The 15,856-nt window shown below is 40.9% G+C and overlaps 1 protein-coding gene across 8 annotated transcripts in view; it reads left to right on the top strand.

Moving 5' to 3' along the window:
* The window catches only part of SULF1 (sulfatase 1), a 188,769-nt gene that overhangs the window by 111,820 nt on the left and 61,093 nt on the right, over positions 1–15,856 (top strand). For 4 of the 8 annotated variants that reach the window (XM_055546203.1, XM_055546209.1, XM_055546204.1 and 1 more), the window contains exons 5-7: positions 2,702–2,941; positions 13,126–13,277; positions 15,611–15,780. In XM_055546203.1, coding sequence (XP_055402178.1) covers positions 2,702–2,941; positions 13,126–13,277; positions 15,611–15,780 — 562 coding nt within the window. Of the gene's footprint in view, positions 1–2,701; positions 2,942–13,125; positions 13,278–15,610; positions 15,781–15,856 lie in introns of those variants that run through there. The other 4 variants (XM_055546206.1, XM_055546207.1, XM_055546205.1 and 1 more) reach the window with 4 other exon arrangements.

Consider the following 15,856-nt stretch of genomic DNA (forward strand, 5'->3'; position numbering starts at 1 on the left):
TCATTGCATGTATTTATTCCAGGCTCTATCCCCTTTATGATCAACTAACATAAATATAAAACACAACATTTCTAATGTGCACTTCTTTGATGTTCTGTAGGGCATAGTTCTTGTCAAATTACTTCTTGAGCAACAGTGAAACCATTACTTATCTAGTTTTCTTCCCAAGCTGAAAAATGTTAGCCAACACACAGCCTTCTGATACATTACAGCATCTCTTGGATCTTCTATTTTTTTTTAATAAGTGTCTTTTAAAAATTATTTATTCTTTTTTTTTCTTTGGCTATGCACTGGCTTTCTCTAGTTGCAGAGAGTGGGGGCTGCTCTCTAGATGCAGGTGCACCAGCCTCGTTACAGTGGCTTCCCTTGTTGCAGCGCATGGGCTTAATGGTGAGTGGGCCTCAGTAGTTGTTGTACGTGGGCTTAGTTGCCCTGCAGCATGAGGGCTCTTCCTGGACCGGGGATAAAACTGGTGTCTACCCTGCATTCTTACCACTGGACCACCAGGGAAGCTCTTAGGTCTGCTTCTTAAGAGTCATTCTATTGGAGAGGCACAACACCATTCAAGTTTCAGCAACCCCTTGGCCATACCTTTGATGGACCAGCCTGTTTCCTCGACAGTGTACATACCTCCATTGTCATAGCAACACCTCTCAAAGACTTTTATCATAACATATCCTTCACGCCTTTGACAAAGATCTTACTCTGCCATCATTTTGTCTGTTCTGTCAAAGCTGAATGTCTCTCCCCAGCCGCCAAGCTGTTTGCTAGCTCTGCCACCCATTACATCAAGAGAAGTCTTCATTTTCGTTTTCATTCCAGAAAACTCGTGTGCCATTTTCATCACTCCACTTACCTCATCCCACCTCCAGTGCACCACACATACCACCGCACATGCCCCCAATGATGCACTTCGCTCATCCCGAGATCTTCTTCCTCCTTTCCTTCCAGTTGTCCTCAAGTACTGTGGCAGCTGCTGCTGCTGCTGTTGCTAAGTCGCTTTAGTCATGTCCGACTCTGTGCGACCCCATAGACGGCAGCCCACCAGGCTCCCCCGTCCCTGGGATTCTCCAGGCAAGAACACTGGAGAGGGTTGCCATTTCCTTCTCCAATGCATGAAAGTGAAAAGTGAAAGTGAAGTCGCTCAGTCCTGTCCGACTCTCAGCGACCCCATGGACTGCAGCCTACCAGGCTCCTCCGTTCATGGGATTCTCCAGGCAAGAGTACTGGAGTTCTTACTAAATATTGCCTCCTGTCCCCACTGTCCTTATATGCCCTGCTACTGCTGTATCCACACTACCTTGCTTTGCAAATATCTCCAAGCAATGTTCATATATAAGTTCTTGTTAGATAGATTACTAGTGAAGATTGGAGGCAGCAGAGAACTTCCCATTGCTTTTGTTAATGCTATACTTGCAGGACCAGTCCAGAGAGTTGAGATCAGTAGAATGAATGCTCAGCATGAAGTGGGCGCTCACTACATGTTATTCATCGATGGCAAAACAAATAAGTTGCTTGATCTTCTGAAGACAACCAGGGTGGAAAAAGCAGTTTGGAATCCTCCTCAGCGAGGCATACTGTAGAGAGCTCTAAGGAGACACAATTAGAAACCGTCTTTTCTGTTTTCATGTAAACAGTAAAAGCACGCATGTGAAAAAATATGAGGCTGACTGTGGCTTTTTGGATGGCTGCACACTTGTCTTCTGCTCTGAATGCTTGCCTGGTTTGCATTATGATTTCCTTCCTTGTTGGAAAACGACATAGACTTTCTCCCTTTCTTTGGAAGAAGCAGGACCTGTTGGAAATGTGAGGCTCCAGGATTGAAATGCAGTGGGCTTGGCTGTAGCGCTCTGTAGTGCATTTCTTGACAAGTCCTGAAAAGACTATTGAATTCTGGCCTGAGGGTTTTTTTTTCCTGCAGTATTTGGATGGGATTCAGCTGCCATGTTTGGCTGGATTGAGTAATCAAAAGAGTTTTTTTTTTTCTTTCTCGGCAATCTTATGTACAATTTCATCCTTTAGAGTTCAAATGGAATATTTTACTGCTAATGCAGATACTTTTGAATGCAATAGAATCATAGCTCTTTCATAAGCAAACAATCCATCTTTTTAAATGACATGGAAACAGGCAAAAACATAAACTGATCGTGTGATCCTGATAGAAAATCTGCCAGGTAGGTGGTGAGTTTACTAGGGGATACCAAGTTGCATTGGAGATTTTTTTTTTTTTTTTTTTTAGTTAAACACGCATTTTGGATGAACTTTTACTTAACTGTAGAAATTTTTCCCTCTTTTGTTTGATATGATAAAAGTACTGTATCCATCTTTTCTGCAGTGTTTGTAGCTGGTGTGAGTTTGGTGGGCTAGGAGTTTTGATGCTCTCTAGTCAACTTCAAAGGGCTGCTGGCCTTTGAATCTACTCCATCTCTAAAATTCTAGCTTTAATGATCGGATGAGCCTGCAGTTTTTTCCTTTGTGATTAAAAGAGGGAGAGCCAAAATGTGTTTATTATTCTGCAAAATACTTGAGATGATAGGATCCCCAGGGGTGCACTGTGTCCTGGAAATGAGAACTGGTCCAATCACAGACTCCTTCATGCCAAGGGAGGGACATTAACAAGTCAGGGGAACAGAGTGACATGATGTCAGTGGGTGATTGTGCAGTGCTGTCTGCTAAACAGTGCTGGCCTTGTGCCTTTCAGGGTCCCTGCAAGTCATGAACAAAACCAGAAAGATTATGGAGCGTGGGGGGGCCGCCTTCACCAATGCCTTCGTGACCACGCCCATGTGCTGCCCCTCCCGCTCCTCCATGCTCACTGGCAAGTACGTGCATAACCACAACATCTACACCAACAATGAGAACTGCTCTTCCCCCTCCTGGCAGGCGGTGCACGAGCCTCGGACGTTTGCTGTCTATCTGAACAGCACCGGCTACAGAACAGGTAAAGGGAAACTTCGAGGCCTTCAATTCCGTGAACTCTGGTAACGCATCTCAGAAAAATGCACCATGTGATGAAATCTGTGACCTTCCAGTCGGTCCCTAAATGGAAGGAGTGTAGACTTATCTCCCTCTGCATCCCTTACTTTTCTCTCTGATGAATGTCCCAGCCAGAGATCCCTTAGAGAAAAGCCAGAATGCTTCTCAGTGGATGCGTGAAGGAAAAGTTGTCCCCATCAGCGTGTGCATGTGGGTATGCTCTGTCACTGAGTCATGTCCTACTCTTTGTGATCCCATGGACTGTAGCCTGCCAGGGTCCTCTCTTCCATCAGCACACCCAGCAATTGGAATTTTCCAGACAACCTGCAACTGAAGAGTTTCTATCCCATGAGCCTGCTTACCTCAACCTCCCAAATTTCTAGGTTCTGGTACCAACTGAGCACATTCTTGAATGCAGAGCACCTATCCCAGGATCTGGGACACAATAGATTATCAAAATTATTTACTGAATTCATAAATAGCTGAATGAAATAATCCAATGAGGTGTACTTTATTAATTCACCTATTTACTTACTCATAATCAATAGGATTCCGCTTTTCCTTAGCTTCATTGTGGTTACTTTTAGATCTCAAACGTTCACCCTTATTTTCCAGGAAAGGAGGGCATCCCACGGTACACGTTTTATCACCGTTTAACCTACATAGATGAGGGGTGTGGTTAACTGGTGTCTTGCATATTAGGGACCTCCTTCCAGAGAGATCGTGAACATCAGGCCAATCGTTCTAAGAAATAAGCAAGGCTCCTTCCTGTATAATTGACCCAAAGCCTTTATTCTCCAAGCATTTAAATGCTCTTGTTAGGTTTTCTGAGCATTTCTTTTTTTTTAATTTTTATTTATTTTTTATTATTTTAAACTTAGCCACAAGTGGCCAATAGCTACCGTATTGTATTAGACAGCACAGTTTCCACTATCTTTGGGGGAGTGGAACCATTTTAACAGAATTAGGAGTGGGAAAGACACAGTCTGAGCATTTCCTATTTCAGGAAAGGAAACCCAGATATTGATTGAGGGATATAATGGAAAATAATTTTTTCAGAACCAACTAGACTTATTCATAAGAATTCAGGGTGTCATCATTAAAAACTTGGAAATGATTTTCAAGTCTACAGATTCTCTATTCTGAAGATTTCAAAGGAAAGGATTTTGGATAAAGGTATTCTCTCTCAAATCTCTTCTAAAAATGAAATTAATCTTTCCCCTTGGATTTAGGGTCATTGGCTTCTGTGCAGAGCACCTTGTGGGCACAATACTTGTTATTTATGGATGAAAATACTGACTGTGGAGATGATAGAATTGTCATCCGCAAACATCTCAAAGTCTCCACTCGCAGAAGGAACTCCTCCCATGAGCCTCAAAGGTGTCTGCTTATGCTTCGGAAAGAAACTAGGTTACTCGGAGAGCCTTATCCTGAGTGTTTTCCCACATAAGTGGTTTAAATTTATAGCACCTTTCATCTGAAAGCTCTAAAGCAATTTGCAAATCTCTCCAACATCCCTGTAGGGTTCATAAACAGCCAATGTACTTGGCTCCATTTTATAACTGAGGTGAGGATTTCAAATACTGTGTGACCAGCTCAGAAGCAAAATCAGAAATGGTCCCCTGATGCCTGACTCCTGATTTTGAACACCAAATTGTGTTTTATTCATGGGAAGCATTGTGTGAAGTCAGTGCCTTTCAACTCTCACTGTCCCTGTAATTTAATTCCTAGTAGTAGAGACAGAGTTGGAACCTAGGGAGTTAGAACACTCGTCATATCCAGACCAACATGGTTGGGGTCTGTCCTAGGAAACAGAGATGTGGGTGACTACAAGAACCCTGCTGAGACTTAGAGCTGTTGACTACGGCTTGCTAATACATTTCAGGGCCAAATCAAGAAAGGGAAGAACAAAAAGAAGTCCGGAGAGAGAGTGAACAGTGGTTTGGCTATAGTTGACAGTGTTTCATTGTGTACTTGAAATTTGCTAAGAGGCTAGATCTTGGGTTTTGTTATCACAATAGAAAATAATGGAAACTACTGAACACGTAAAGGGATGAGTATGTTGACTGGCTTGGCAATGGTTCCTGTTTCACAATGTTTTTGTATAGTGGGCCCTTGGGTTACAAACCTTAGAATGTTTGATTGTCAGTTATACTTAAGTAAAGCTGGGCCATCGGAAAGAAAGGGAAAAAATTGGAAATTGGTATTTTCTGCCTGTACCAGGCATTTTAGCTGAGTTTTCTCACCTAATTCTTCCTGCAGCCTTGAAAGGATTTGCCCGTATTGCCAGTGAAGAAACAGAAACTCAGGAGAGTTGGTCTGAGGTCACAAGCTAGGCAGTGACAGACTGAATCCAGCACACTTGACTCCATCTTTCTCCTTCCCATTATCTTATTTCCTGACATATGTTTCTATCATGCCTCATTCCAAAGTGCCTAATAGTGACACATAAAACATAATAGGATACAGAGCAACCAGGACCCTGTCCAGTAGAAATGGAGGGTAGAACCAGTTCAAATCAAGGCAACGGTTAATATACAAACCACAGACATGCCACAGAATTGTGGAGAAAGGCTGCATATTTGAAGCTAAATTTCCAGATGGCAAAAGCAAAAATGGAAACGCCATCTAGCACAAAGTTCATTGGGTCACCAAGAAAAAACAAATCTGTTGCTTCTAAGAAGTGGAGTGTATTCTGGTACTTGTTTAAATTATCCTATGCTGTATCCACCCTACGGGCTTCCCTGGTGGCTCAGATGGTAAAGAGACTGCCTGCAATGCAGGAGACCTGGGTTCGATTCCCTGGGTCAGGAAGACCCCCTGGAGAAGGAAATGGCAACCCACTCCAGTATCCTTGCCTGGAAAATCCTATGGTCAGAGGAGCCTGGCAATCTACAGTCCATGGGGTTGCAAAGAGTTGGACACGACTGAGCAAGTTCACTCTCACTATCACTATGCTGTATCCACCCTACAGTGGGTTACGAGAGCTTGAATAAACCTCAGAGATAATTTCGTTCAGTTCTCTTATTCTCAAATGGTAAAGAATCCGCCTGCAATGGAGGAGACCCGGGTTCCATCCCTGGGTCGGAAAGATTCCCTGGAGAAGGGAATGGCAACCCACTCTAGTATTCTTGCCTAGAGAATCCCATGGAAAAAGCAGCCAGGTGGGATACAGTCCATGGGATCACAAAGAATCATACAGGACTGAGCAACTAAGCATATACAGATAAACAAACTTAAATATTCCACATTTTTTTTTAAATTTTTACTTTTTGGCCACACTGCCAAAGAGGCATGTAGGATCTTAGTTCCCTGACCAAGGGAAGTACAAAGTGCTAACCACTGGACCACCAGGGAAGTCCCATCAGATGAACAAATTTAGACCCACAAGATAAGAGGACTTGCTGAAAATTACCCATCTGATGTTCTACTAGGAAGAGTGAGCAACAAGACCTTGGTCTTCAGGGCTCTTTCCAGTATAGTACCCTAGCCTTGTGGGTTAAGTCTAGGAGGAAACTGCAGACAATCAGCCTTTCCTAGGGACAACTAGCAGTCTGGTGGTGCAGTCCGTTGGGCCTGCTTCAATCAGTTCTCTTCTTCAGGAAGAGGAGATTCGCTTCTGGAAATTAACTCATATTCTGTAGCCAACCTTCTTCCCTGGGGTCTAGACACTTAGGTAATAATGGAATTTACAGTGAGTCATTCTACAAAGTAAAGGAATTCTTTAAGGAAAACAGGACTTTTCCAAATGCTTAAGACTTTTTCAAACACTCTGCTAGGAATAGAAAATGGATGATATGCACCCAGGAAAATAAATTTTGAGAGTGCCCACTAGTAAATCGGAAAAGGTAAAAATTGGAAGGCTAAAACAGCAGTGATAAAGAGCTATATAATTTAAGTTCATCTTTAATGGGAAAATATTGATATGTCTCAGACAATTAGGAAGTAAAGATGTCTCTGTGACAATAATTATCAATCCAACCAGGGACAGAGACTCATTTGAAAATCTACAAATAAGCACATCAGGATGATAGACATCTCAGGAAATTAAGAGAATTGGTGTGTAGGTTTTAAACCAGCATAATTATTTATGAACCACTAAACTAGTGGGGGGGAGCCAATATTTAAAGATTTTATTGTTTTCCTAACAATAAATGCATCATTTAGAACATTTAGCTGAGAACATAGGAAAAATAATGACGGAAGCTGTATTATACATAAAGATCCATCTAGCGAGAAGCACAAAGCAGTAATCAGTTTTACGAAGAACAACTCAGAGAAGACAAACTACTGAGAGGCTTATTTTGGGAGGTATCCAGAGTACATGGATTTAAATGAATTGATCCAGTATTGTACTTACCGTTGTATGACATTATTTTCTTTTTTCAGAACCAAGGCATATTTTTGGACTGACTATAACCTAAATTTTTCTAACTTTACTCATGGAAAATATGACTTCACAACAGCTTAAATGTTTAAGAAAGGAAAATAAAATAACATTTCTATTGCGTTTTATGTTCTAAGTGAAATGGTAACAATATTGTATTATCTATCATGAAAAGGAAAATTCTACCTGATTATCCACTCAAAAATTTTTAGTTTAAATTTCTTTTGAGAGTAGAGACATGAATGTAACACCTGGCATAAATTTTAAAGTGACAGTAATAATCCATAATTGAGAGGTAGCATCAAGTATTAGGGGAAAAACCCTGAACCAAATGGTGGAGAACTGGAATCACGTCCTTACTCTGCCTTGAACTTATTTCGAGAACTTTTCCAGGCCAGTTTTTTAGCCTATAGAATGCAGAGATAGGACTAGAGGGATTCCTTAGTTCTCTTTCCTATCCAAAATTATATTGTAATTTTATTATAATCACTGTAATCATACTGATTCCTTTAAAAATGGTAGTGCTCAAATTATAATCATAACACAGGATTTGTAAATTCACAGGCGAATTAAATTTTAGTCATACTAATTCTGCTTCATATCACTGGGGTGGAAGGGACAATATTTAATAAAGACCTGCAATAAAATTTTTATGTAAAGAATTATTTTTGTAACGAAACACTGCAGACAAATTAATCAATTTTTATGTGTCTTTTTACATTATAAAATTTATTTATGTTACTTATAAAGTGAAACTAAAGTCGCTCAGTCGTGTCCAATTCTACACAGTCCCATAGATTGTAGCCCTCCAGGCTCTCTGTCCATGGAATTCTCCAGGCAGGAATACTGGAGTGGGTTGCCATTCCCTTTTCCAGGGAATCTTCCAGACCCAGAGATAGATCCTGGGTTTTCTTCATTTCAGTCAGATTCTTTACAGCCTGAGCCACCAGGAAGGCCCCATGTTACTTATGGCAAGTATATTTATTCTCTAGTATGAGATGTTTTAAATGTATTAATAGAGTTCACTAAAAGTAAAACAAACTAATATTCTTATTTTTATGAATGATAGTATTATGGATTTTTGATAAGTACCCAAAAACAAGATGTAGCATACCATAGTATGCTATTAATTGAGTCACATTCTGCTTAAAACTATTGTAGACTTTGATCCATAAAGAGATATAAAGTAAGATTCCTGTCTTTGCTAGACTTCCAGTCTAGTTGGGGAAACCAAACTCATATGTACGAGGTGACATAAGAGTAAATCATAATTTTAACTTGGTTCAAAATTATGTAAATTTATAGTTACTATTAGTGAAGTCCTGCCACCCCAAAATCTAATCATTGCAAGGGGTGAGAGCTCAATTAGTACATTGTTACATTAAATAACATTTGACTTCTCTACAGCATCAGAAATCTTTTGTATATGTAATTACTATTGCAAATCTAAAAATAAAATCTTTTGCCTCAAATAGTTCAAGGAAATTTTTCTAAGGGTTGTGTAACAGGTAGTTTTGGACAGAAGTAGTGTGGACTTAAGTCAACAGTCATTATGATCAGGTCTTTCTGATCTTTCTCCCTGTCACCCAACCCCACCTTCCACCTTCTAAACAGCTGTGAAGGGAAGTGTTTAATGGCCCAGAGAAGAGAGGAGGGGTAGATGGTGTGCTAGTGACATATTCAGACAGTAGTTGAGTTGAATTGCCAAAGCTAAAGGATTGAAAAACTTCAAACCACACGTAATATAATGGCAGTATGGGCAAGAAAATGAAGTTCACCTTCGAGATGGAGGAAGAGATTTAGTGCATCTGGAGGAAAATAATTAGAATCCCAGATAATCAATTGCAGAGCACTGCCAGGAAGTGTTGTTGAAAGAGGCCAGGGGTGATTACAAATGAGCCTCAGTGCTCGAAGGTGACACTAAAGGCTGAGTAACTTGACACTGACAACCCTGGGTACTGCCTCATGAAGCACAAGGCCCCGTCTCCCTTGGAGCCAAGAGTGATGGGTGAGGACACATTTGGAATAGTGAGTACATTTTTTACACCCCATTAACACAAAGATACGGAAAACCTGGAGGGAGTTCTGAAGTGAATAACAGGGACTATGAAGAGACTTAAAGGAATTGTTTATAAGGGGAGGATTAAGGGAAAGGGCGATAGCCATGGCAATGGGTAGAAAACAATCCTAAATAACCTAATGAGTAAAACAATGAGGAAAGGGCAGGAATGACTTGGCCTGGCTTCCTTGAGGGGAGTGGAGGGGGTGCGGACAGAGAACAAAACTAAAAGTAGCAAGGAAAAAAAATCTAAGAAACTAATTAAGCAAGAAAATGTCAGCCAATTGGGAGGGAATTTGTTGCTACAAAAATGAATCAGATTAGGGAAGAAAACTGTATAACCTCTCCAGCGATGTTTTCAGATGCACAGGGCAGAACTCTAGAACAGAATTTCCTTGCACTTCAGGAGGGTAAGTTATTTAAATCAGAACCCAGAGTTGAAAAGCTAATGATCATGGTGATGGTAATCATAATATTGGGGCTACCCAATGGTAAAGATTCTGCCTGCCAATGCAGGAGAATTGGGTTCCATCCCTAAGTTAGGAGGATTCCCCTGGAGGAGGAAAGGGCAACCCACTCCAGTATTCTTGCCTGGGGAATTCCATGGACAAAGAAGCCTAGCCAGCTACAGTCCATGGGATCAAAAAGAGTCAGACACGACTTAGCGACTAAACAACAAACAAAAATCTTAATGTTGGGTTGGCCAAAAGGTCCATAAGATGTAGAAAAACCTGAACAAACTTTTTGGCCAACCCAGTACCAGCAGTGACAGTACTTAATAAGCCCTCATTATGTGCCAGGTACTGTTTTCAGTGCTTTACATATGTATTAATTCATTTTCATCTTCACAATATCCCTTGCACTATTATCATCATCATCTTCATGGTTTTCCAACAAGAGAATTAGAAGTAGAGAGAGGTTAAGTAAGTCACCTCTGGACATGTAATTAGAAAGTAACAGAGCCAGGATTTGAACCCAGGCAGGCTGGCTAACCACTATGATCTTTTATAAAAAGAGGGAAAAGTGGGAAAAAAAACCTTGAGGATGAGGAGCAGACCAGGGGAAAGAGCTGGGCTCTTGGTTATCTAGTGAAAGGCTTCTGGAAACAGTCCTGTTCTGAAGTCATGCTGGTGGGGTGTGGCCTTGGTCTGCTGCCTGGGACTCTTAAGTCCCATTGCATTTTGTCAGAAAGGAAAATCATCTGTGGTTCAGTGTGAGAAGGTAGTTAGTCTCTGAAGATGAGAACATCTCATTAGAAGAATTCCTATAACTCATAGGAAGTTCAGAGGGAAATCCTGAGTCACAGCTGACATGAGACCCTCTGACACTTTGTTCCATGCCTGTCTGTCTGCTCAGGGGCCCTGACAGCATCCTCAAGCTGTGGATGTTTGACGAAGGGACCACCTGATTTATTCAGTCATTTGCAGATTCAACGTATAAACATTCATTCAGCAAGTAAGCAAACATTGCTGTGTTCCTCAGTCTTGAGTCAACTCTTCAAATAAAATAAATCCAAAGAGAAGTATCAACTTTTGCACCTCTAAAACTCTACTCTGTGAAAATATTTTGACCAAATTAGCTTTTATTGAAAAATCATAACTCAATTGAAAACACAAAATTTAACAAGTCCAGAACTTGTAGCGTTCCAAGAATATGTGGGGGTCCATGAACCCCAGTTCAAGAAACTAAAATTAATGGAGCCCCTAGACTACACACTAGGATGGGAGGAGAGTGCACACAGATGAGATCAAGGCAGTGTTTGTCTGAAAAAAACCTTACAGTATAAGGGATATTGGCTTCCCCAGTGGCTTAGCAGTAAATAATCTGCCTGCAGTGTGGGTTGGGAAGATCCCCTGGAGGAGGAAATGGCGCCCCACTCCAGTATTCTTGCCTGGGAAATCCCATGGACAGAGCAGCCTGGTGAGCTACAATCCATGGGGGTCACAGAAGATTCAGACTTGACTCAGCGACTAAACAACATAAGGGAGATTAGGCTTATACGTGAACATAACTGTTCCCCAAGGAAGGATGAGAATGTGACATCAGAGCCACAGAGATAAAGTCCTGTGGAATCAGCGCAAAGACTGGGAGTGAAATGGCATCTGTTCTGGCCTGATTCATAGAGAGGGAGACCAAGGGAACAGCACAGGCAAAGGTGGAGAGGTGGAAACCAGAACACCTAGAGGCAACACAGTTGCTGGAGAGAGGTACGCATCACAGAGATGTGCAAGATGGGGCTGGAAAGAGAGGGATCTTGTCCAGACAAAAGGAAGGCCTTGGACTGCAAGCTGTTAAACTCAACTGTGATTCTTCATCCAAGATTGCGAGAAGGTGATATGACCTGAGCTGGTCTTCAGAAAGCTGATGGTGAGAGTGGAAAGACCCTGGAGCATGCATAGGCGAGATGGTCAGGAATCTGTGGGCCCCCAGGATGGGTGTCAAGTCAGAGAAAGGGTGAGAGGTCCCAGAGCTCTGACCCACTAAGAGCCTACAGGCAGCAGCTGCTGCATAGCAAGGTGAGCGAAGGGGTAGTTGAGGCAGGGAAAGTGCTGGGTGGCCATGCCTGGTGAGTGATGATGCCACTCTGAGAATTAAAGGCTTTCTAAAGAAGTACATGTGCAAGGGAACATTATTCATTCCATTCTGGACAATTGCATTAGGAGCAAGAAAAACATTCAGATGGAGATATTCTACTGGTGGTTATATATCAAAGATGAAATCAAGCTAAATAGAGACTCCATAAAGACCCAGGAATGAAATATGTTGGATAAGCTTGAGATTCAGAAACATGTGCTTTAAGAGCAATACCAATAAAGTGCCTGGTTCCAGGATCTGTTTTCATCATTCCAAGCCAGTCAGCTAAGAACTTTCTTCATGTATGTAAGTGGAGGCATCTGTAATGAAGCCAGAAAGTGGGTTTGACATGGAAGGCATCTGGTTGAGCAGTGGTGTTTTTGTGGCACATATATCAATTCTTCTGTTTTACTGTAATTCTATGAAAATTAGTCATCAAGGTTGTAACCCCATGTTGCTAGAATTTTTGATTATCAGTAATAAGCACACATTTGTAAAATATACACAATGTAAACAAGATGACATAAAATACATGTGACATAAAGGCACTGACCACATCCCATAGAAACTGAGTTTATGAAGGTTCTTTGACACAGAAAACACGTACTGTCCTGATAGGCAAAAAACAAAGACAAGTTTTTCAATAATGTTTTTGTAATTCACAACTTTCAAGCAATATATTGGAAAACTTACCCCAAAGACAACTTTCAGTACTGCACATCTCACACCAGCTACTTCTCTGATTATCATATAAACTTAACAAAAAGATTCATTCTGCTTTTATCCTGGAAGGACCACAAAAAATACATGCATTCGAAGTATCGTGAACCTGATGGTGATTTATTAAACTGTACTATATTTATATATAGTATATATATACTATATATATATATATTTATATAAACTATCCATGTACCTAGGCACTATTCTTATTTATTCAAAAGGAAAATGTATGTGGGTCACTTTACCAAAGAATCAGAGTATTATGTGAATGATACCTTGGCATCCACTGTTACCTAGGTTAACTTTTGTTTCACTGTCTTTTTTTCAAGACGTAATTTCATGTCGATGCATTTAGTTATGATTGATCATTTCATATGAGAAAATAATCCTTCTTTCCCCCTTGCAGCCTTTTTTGGAAAATACCTCAATGAATATAATGGCAGCTACATCCCTCCTGGGTGGCGAGAATGGCTTGGATTAATCAAGAATTCTCGTTTCTATAATTACACTGTTTGTCGCAATGGCATCAAAGAAAAGCATGGATTTGATTACGCGAAGGTAATTTTCAGGCACTTTTACACTGCATCAATTTACTTCATGCATAATGGGAGAAAGTCATTTTCAGTATGTTAGCCTATCCACGAGATTGGCTTTCTATGTTCTCACAGTTTTAGAAAGAGAAATTTTAAGATAATTTTAAACTCCAGGCAAGAAAAAGGCTCTCAGGGAACACTGACTTTGAATAGTGGATTTTTCCCCCCTTCATTAGGATGAAAGGCAATCAGCCTTTGATGAGAGTATTATCAAAAAAATCATAGATGCCTCTACTCCGTCTTGTGATAATTTTTGGTTTTCCCCCCTCTAGAAGACTTGTCCACATAATCAGATGTTCATCTTGTACTGTTTTGCTTTTCATTAGGGTGAGACTATATTCTGTCTGCGGCTTCAGATTTAGATGTAAGAATAAGAAAAGACAAGTGCAAAACTCAAAAGTTGGGAAACCACATTCTTTGCTTTTACCACACTTTGATATTGACAAGGACACCTGCCCATGGCAGCTAGAGTCCACAAAAGTCTGTAAGGCAGTCAGTCCTAGAATTTCCAAATCAGTTCATAGAAACAGAAGTGAACAGGTCCCAGAGTTCTCTAACAAATGGATCCCAGATTAGACTTTTTAAAATCTACACGGCTTTTGTGATTGCCAACTTAAAATGATTTCCAGATCGCAGGAGCGGAGGGGGATACATCTTTAAATTTAGCCTGCTAATTAGCCTAAAATACCCTCTTCCCTCCTAACCATGTCTATCTCTTCCTCATTTATCTAAAAGAAGCTGAGAATCTGCTCCAACTAGCATAGATCTCTGTGAAAAAGCCATTGGTAGAAATCAGAAAGAGGAGACTTGATCTAATTTTGGCACATTGCTATCCTTATGCTTGGCCTGATTTGAGCTCAAGGAACTTGGCGGGGGAGATAAAGTGTAAGTCTCCTTTCATACCCTCCAGAAAACAATGCATGCAAATGAATTCACAAACATTGCTAATAGGTTTCCAAACTCATCAGAGTTGTGAGCTGGCAGAAACCTTGGAGGCAGGTTTGAGCAATGCCCTACAAAGTGCACTAATTGTCACTGCTCCCATTTTTTATCTGTGGGGATACTTGTCATGCTCCTTGTTCAAGCTATTAACCTTTCTTTCCCTGTTGTCCTAAGGAGAGCAAAGTAATCAAGATTCCCTCCAAAGACTAAATCAGCGTATCTTGCCCATTATCACAGCTGATTAAGTGTCAAAGACAACTGTGTCGAAAAGAATACAGATCGTTTTTTTAGAAAGAGAGGAAAGGAATGAAACAGAGACTTCCATGGAAGGAGGTGATAGCCTGTGGGCTTGTCCTAAGAAGGACATGTGACATAGGCTTGGTCCCTTGGGCATGGCTTTTGCGGCTGTTCTGGTCCTTGAATCTACATGCGATTAGTCATGCCTAGAAGCCTCTGACCGTGCACATTGCCTGAGAGCTTTCTGAATAAACTTTACACTGGAGTTCCAGGCCAATGATACACACTTAGAGGAAGCAGGTGTTTTCAGTTTTCATCTTTTCTTTCTTTCTCATTCCATCTCTTCCCCCGCTCCCCCTTATAGTCTTGCATCAGCCCCTTGGATTATAGATTAAATTGTTCTATTAACAAGTCAGGCTCTAATCCCAACAGCTGGATCATTTTAGTTGTGCAATTAACAGAGTGTAATCCACAGGAAATCAACTGCTCCCCATATTGAGTGTTTCAGATAAACTAATTTATAGAATGCTGCCCCTTTTTCCTGTGCATCCAGATTTTGGTCATGACTTTCATTAGCAATCATTGTGTAATTCTAACAGGTGAATTTTTAATTTCATGAAAAGATTTTTTGTGTGTGTGCATTTATGCGTGTATGTGTGTATGCATGTGCGTGTCTGCAACTGTGAATTTGTAGTGGGCGTGGGTATTTCCTGTCCTTGAAGCAATTAAGTTTTTTTAAAACGAATTACATCAGCGAAACCTGAGAATGAAATAAGTATCCGGTGTTTCATGTGCTGTAGCATTTGTATTGCCAGATCTGATCATTATCTTGGGCAAACAGGACTTGACTTTTTATTTTTTCCTCCTAATTCTTAAATTGTACATTACTTTTAAAAAGATGTTTGTGTGTGTTACTATGCTAGCAACCCTAGAAAGTAACTGGCAACTGATCTCTGTTTCCGGAAGATGTTTTTCTCCTTGGGAAGTACAGTTTCTCTTCGTGCTTAAGATCTTACCTCCTCATTCAGTGAGTTGCTTCTGAAGGAAAGCAGTATTCAAATGTGATCTGATGAATGTCACCTTTTGTAATTTTTGTTTTGTGTCAAATGTATGTTTCAGGACTACTTCACAGACTTAATCACTAACGAGAGCATTAATTACTTCAAAATGTCTAAGAGAATGTATCCCCATAGGCCCATTATGATGGTGATCAGCCATGCGGCACCCCACGGCCCCGAGGACTCGGCCCCACAGTTTTCAGAACTGTACCCCAATGCTTCCCAACACATGTGAGTAACAACCTCAACTCTGGGACCTACTGATCTCAAGCCTCTCCTTTGCTCCCCACCCATCTCCTCCCCTGCA

Source organism: Bubalus kerabau, chromosome 14 (assembly GCF_029407905.1).
Source record: "Bubalus kerabau isolate K-KA32 ecotype Philippines breed swamp buffalo chromosome 14, PCC_UOA_SB_1v2, whole genome shotgun sequence".
Lineage (NCBI taxonomy): Eukaryota > Metazoa > Chordata > Mammalia > Artiodactyla > Bovidae > Bubalus > Bubalus kerabau.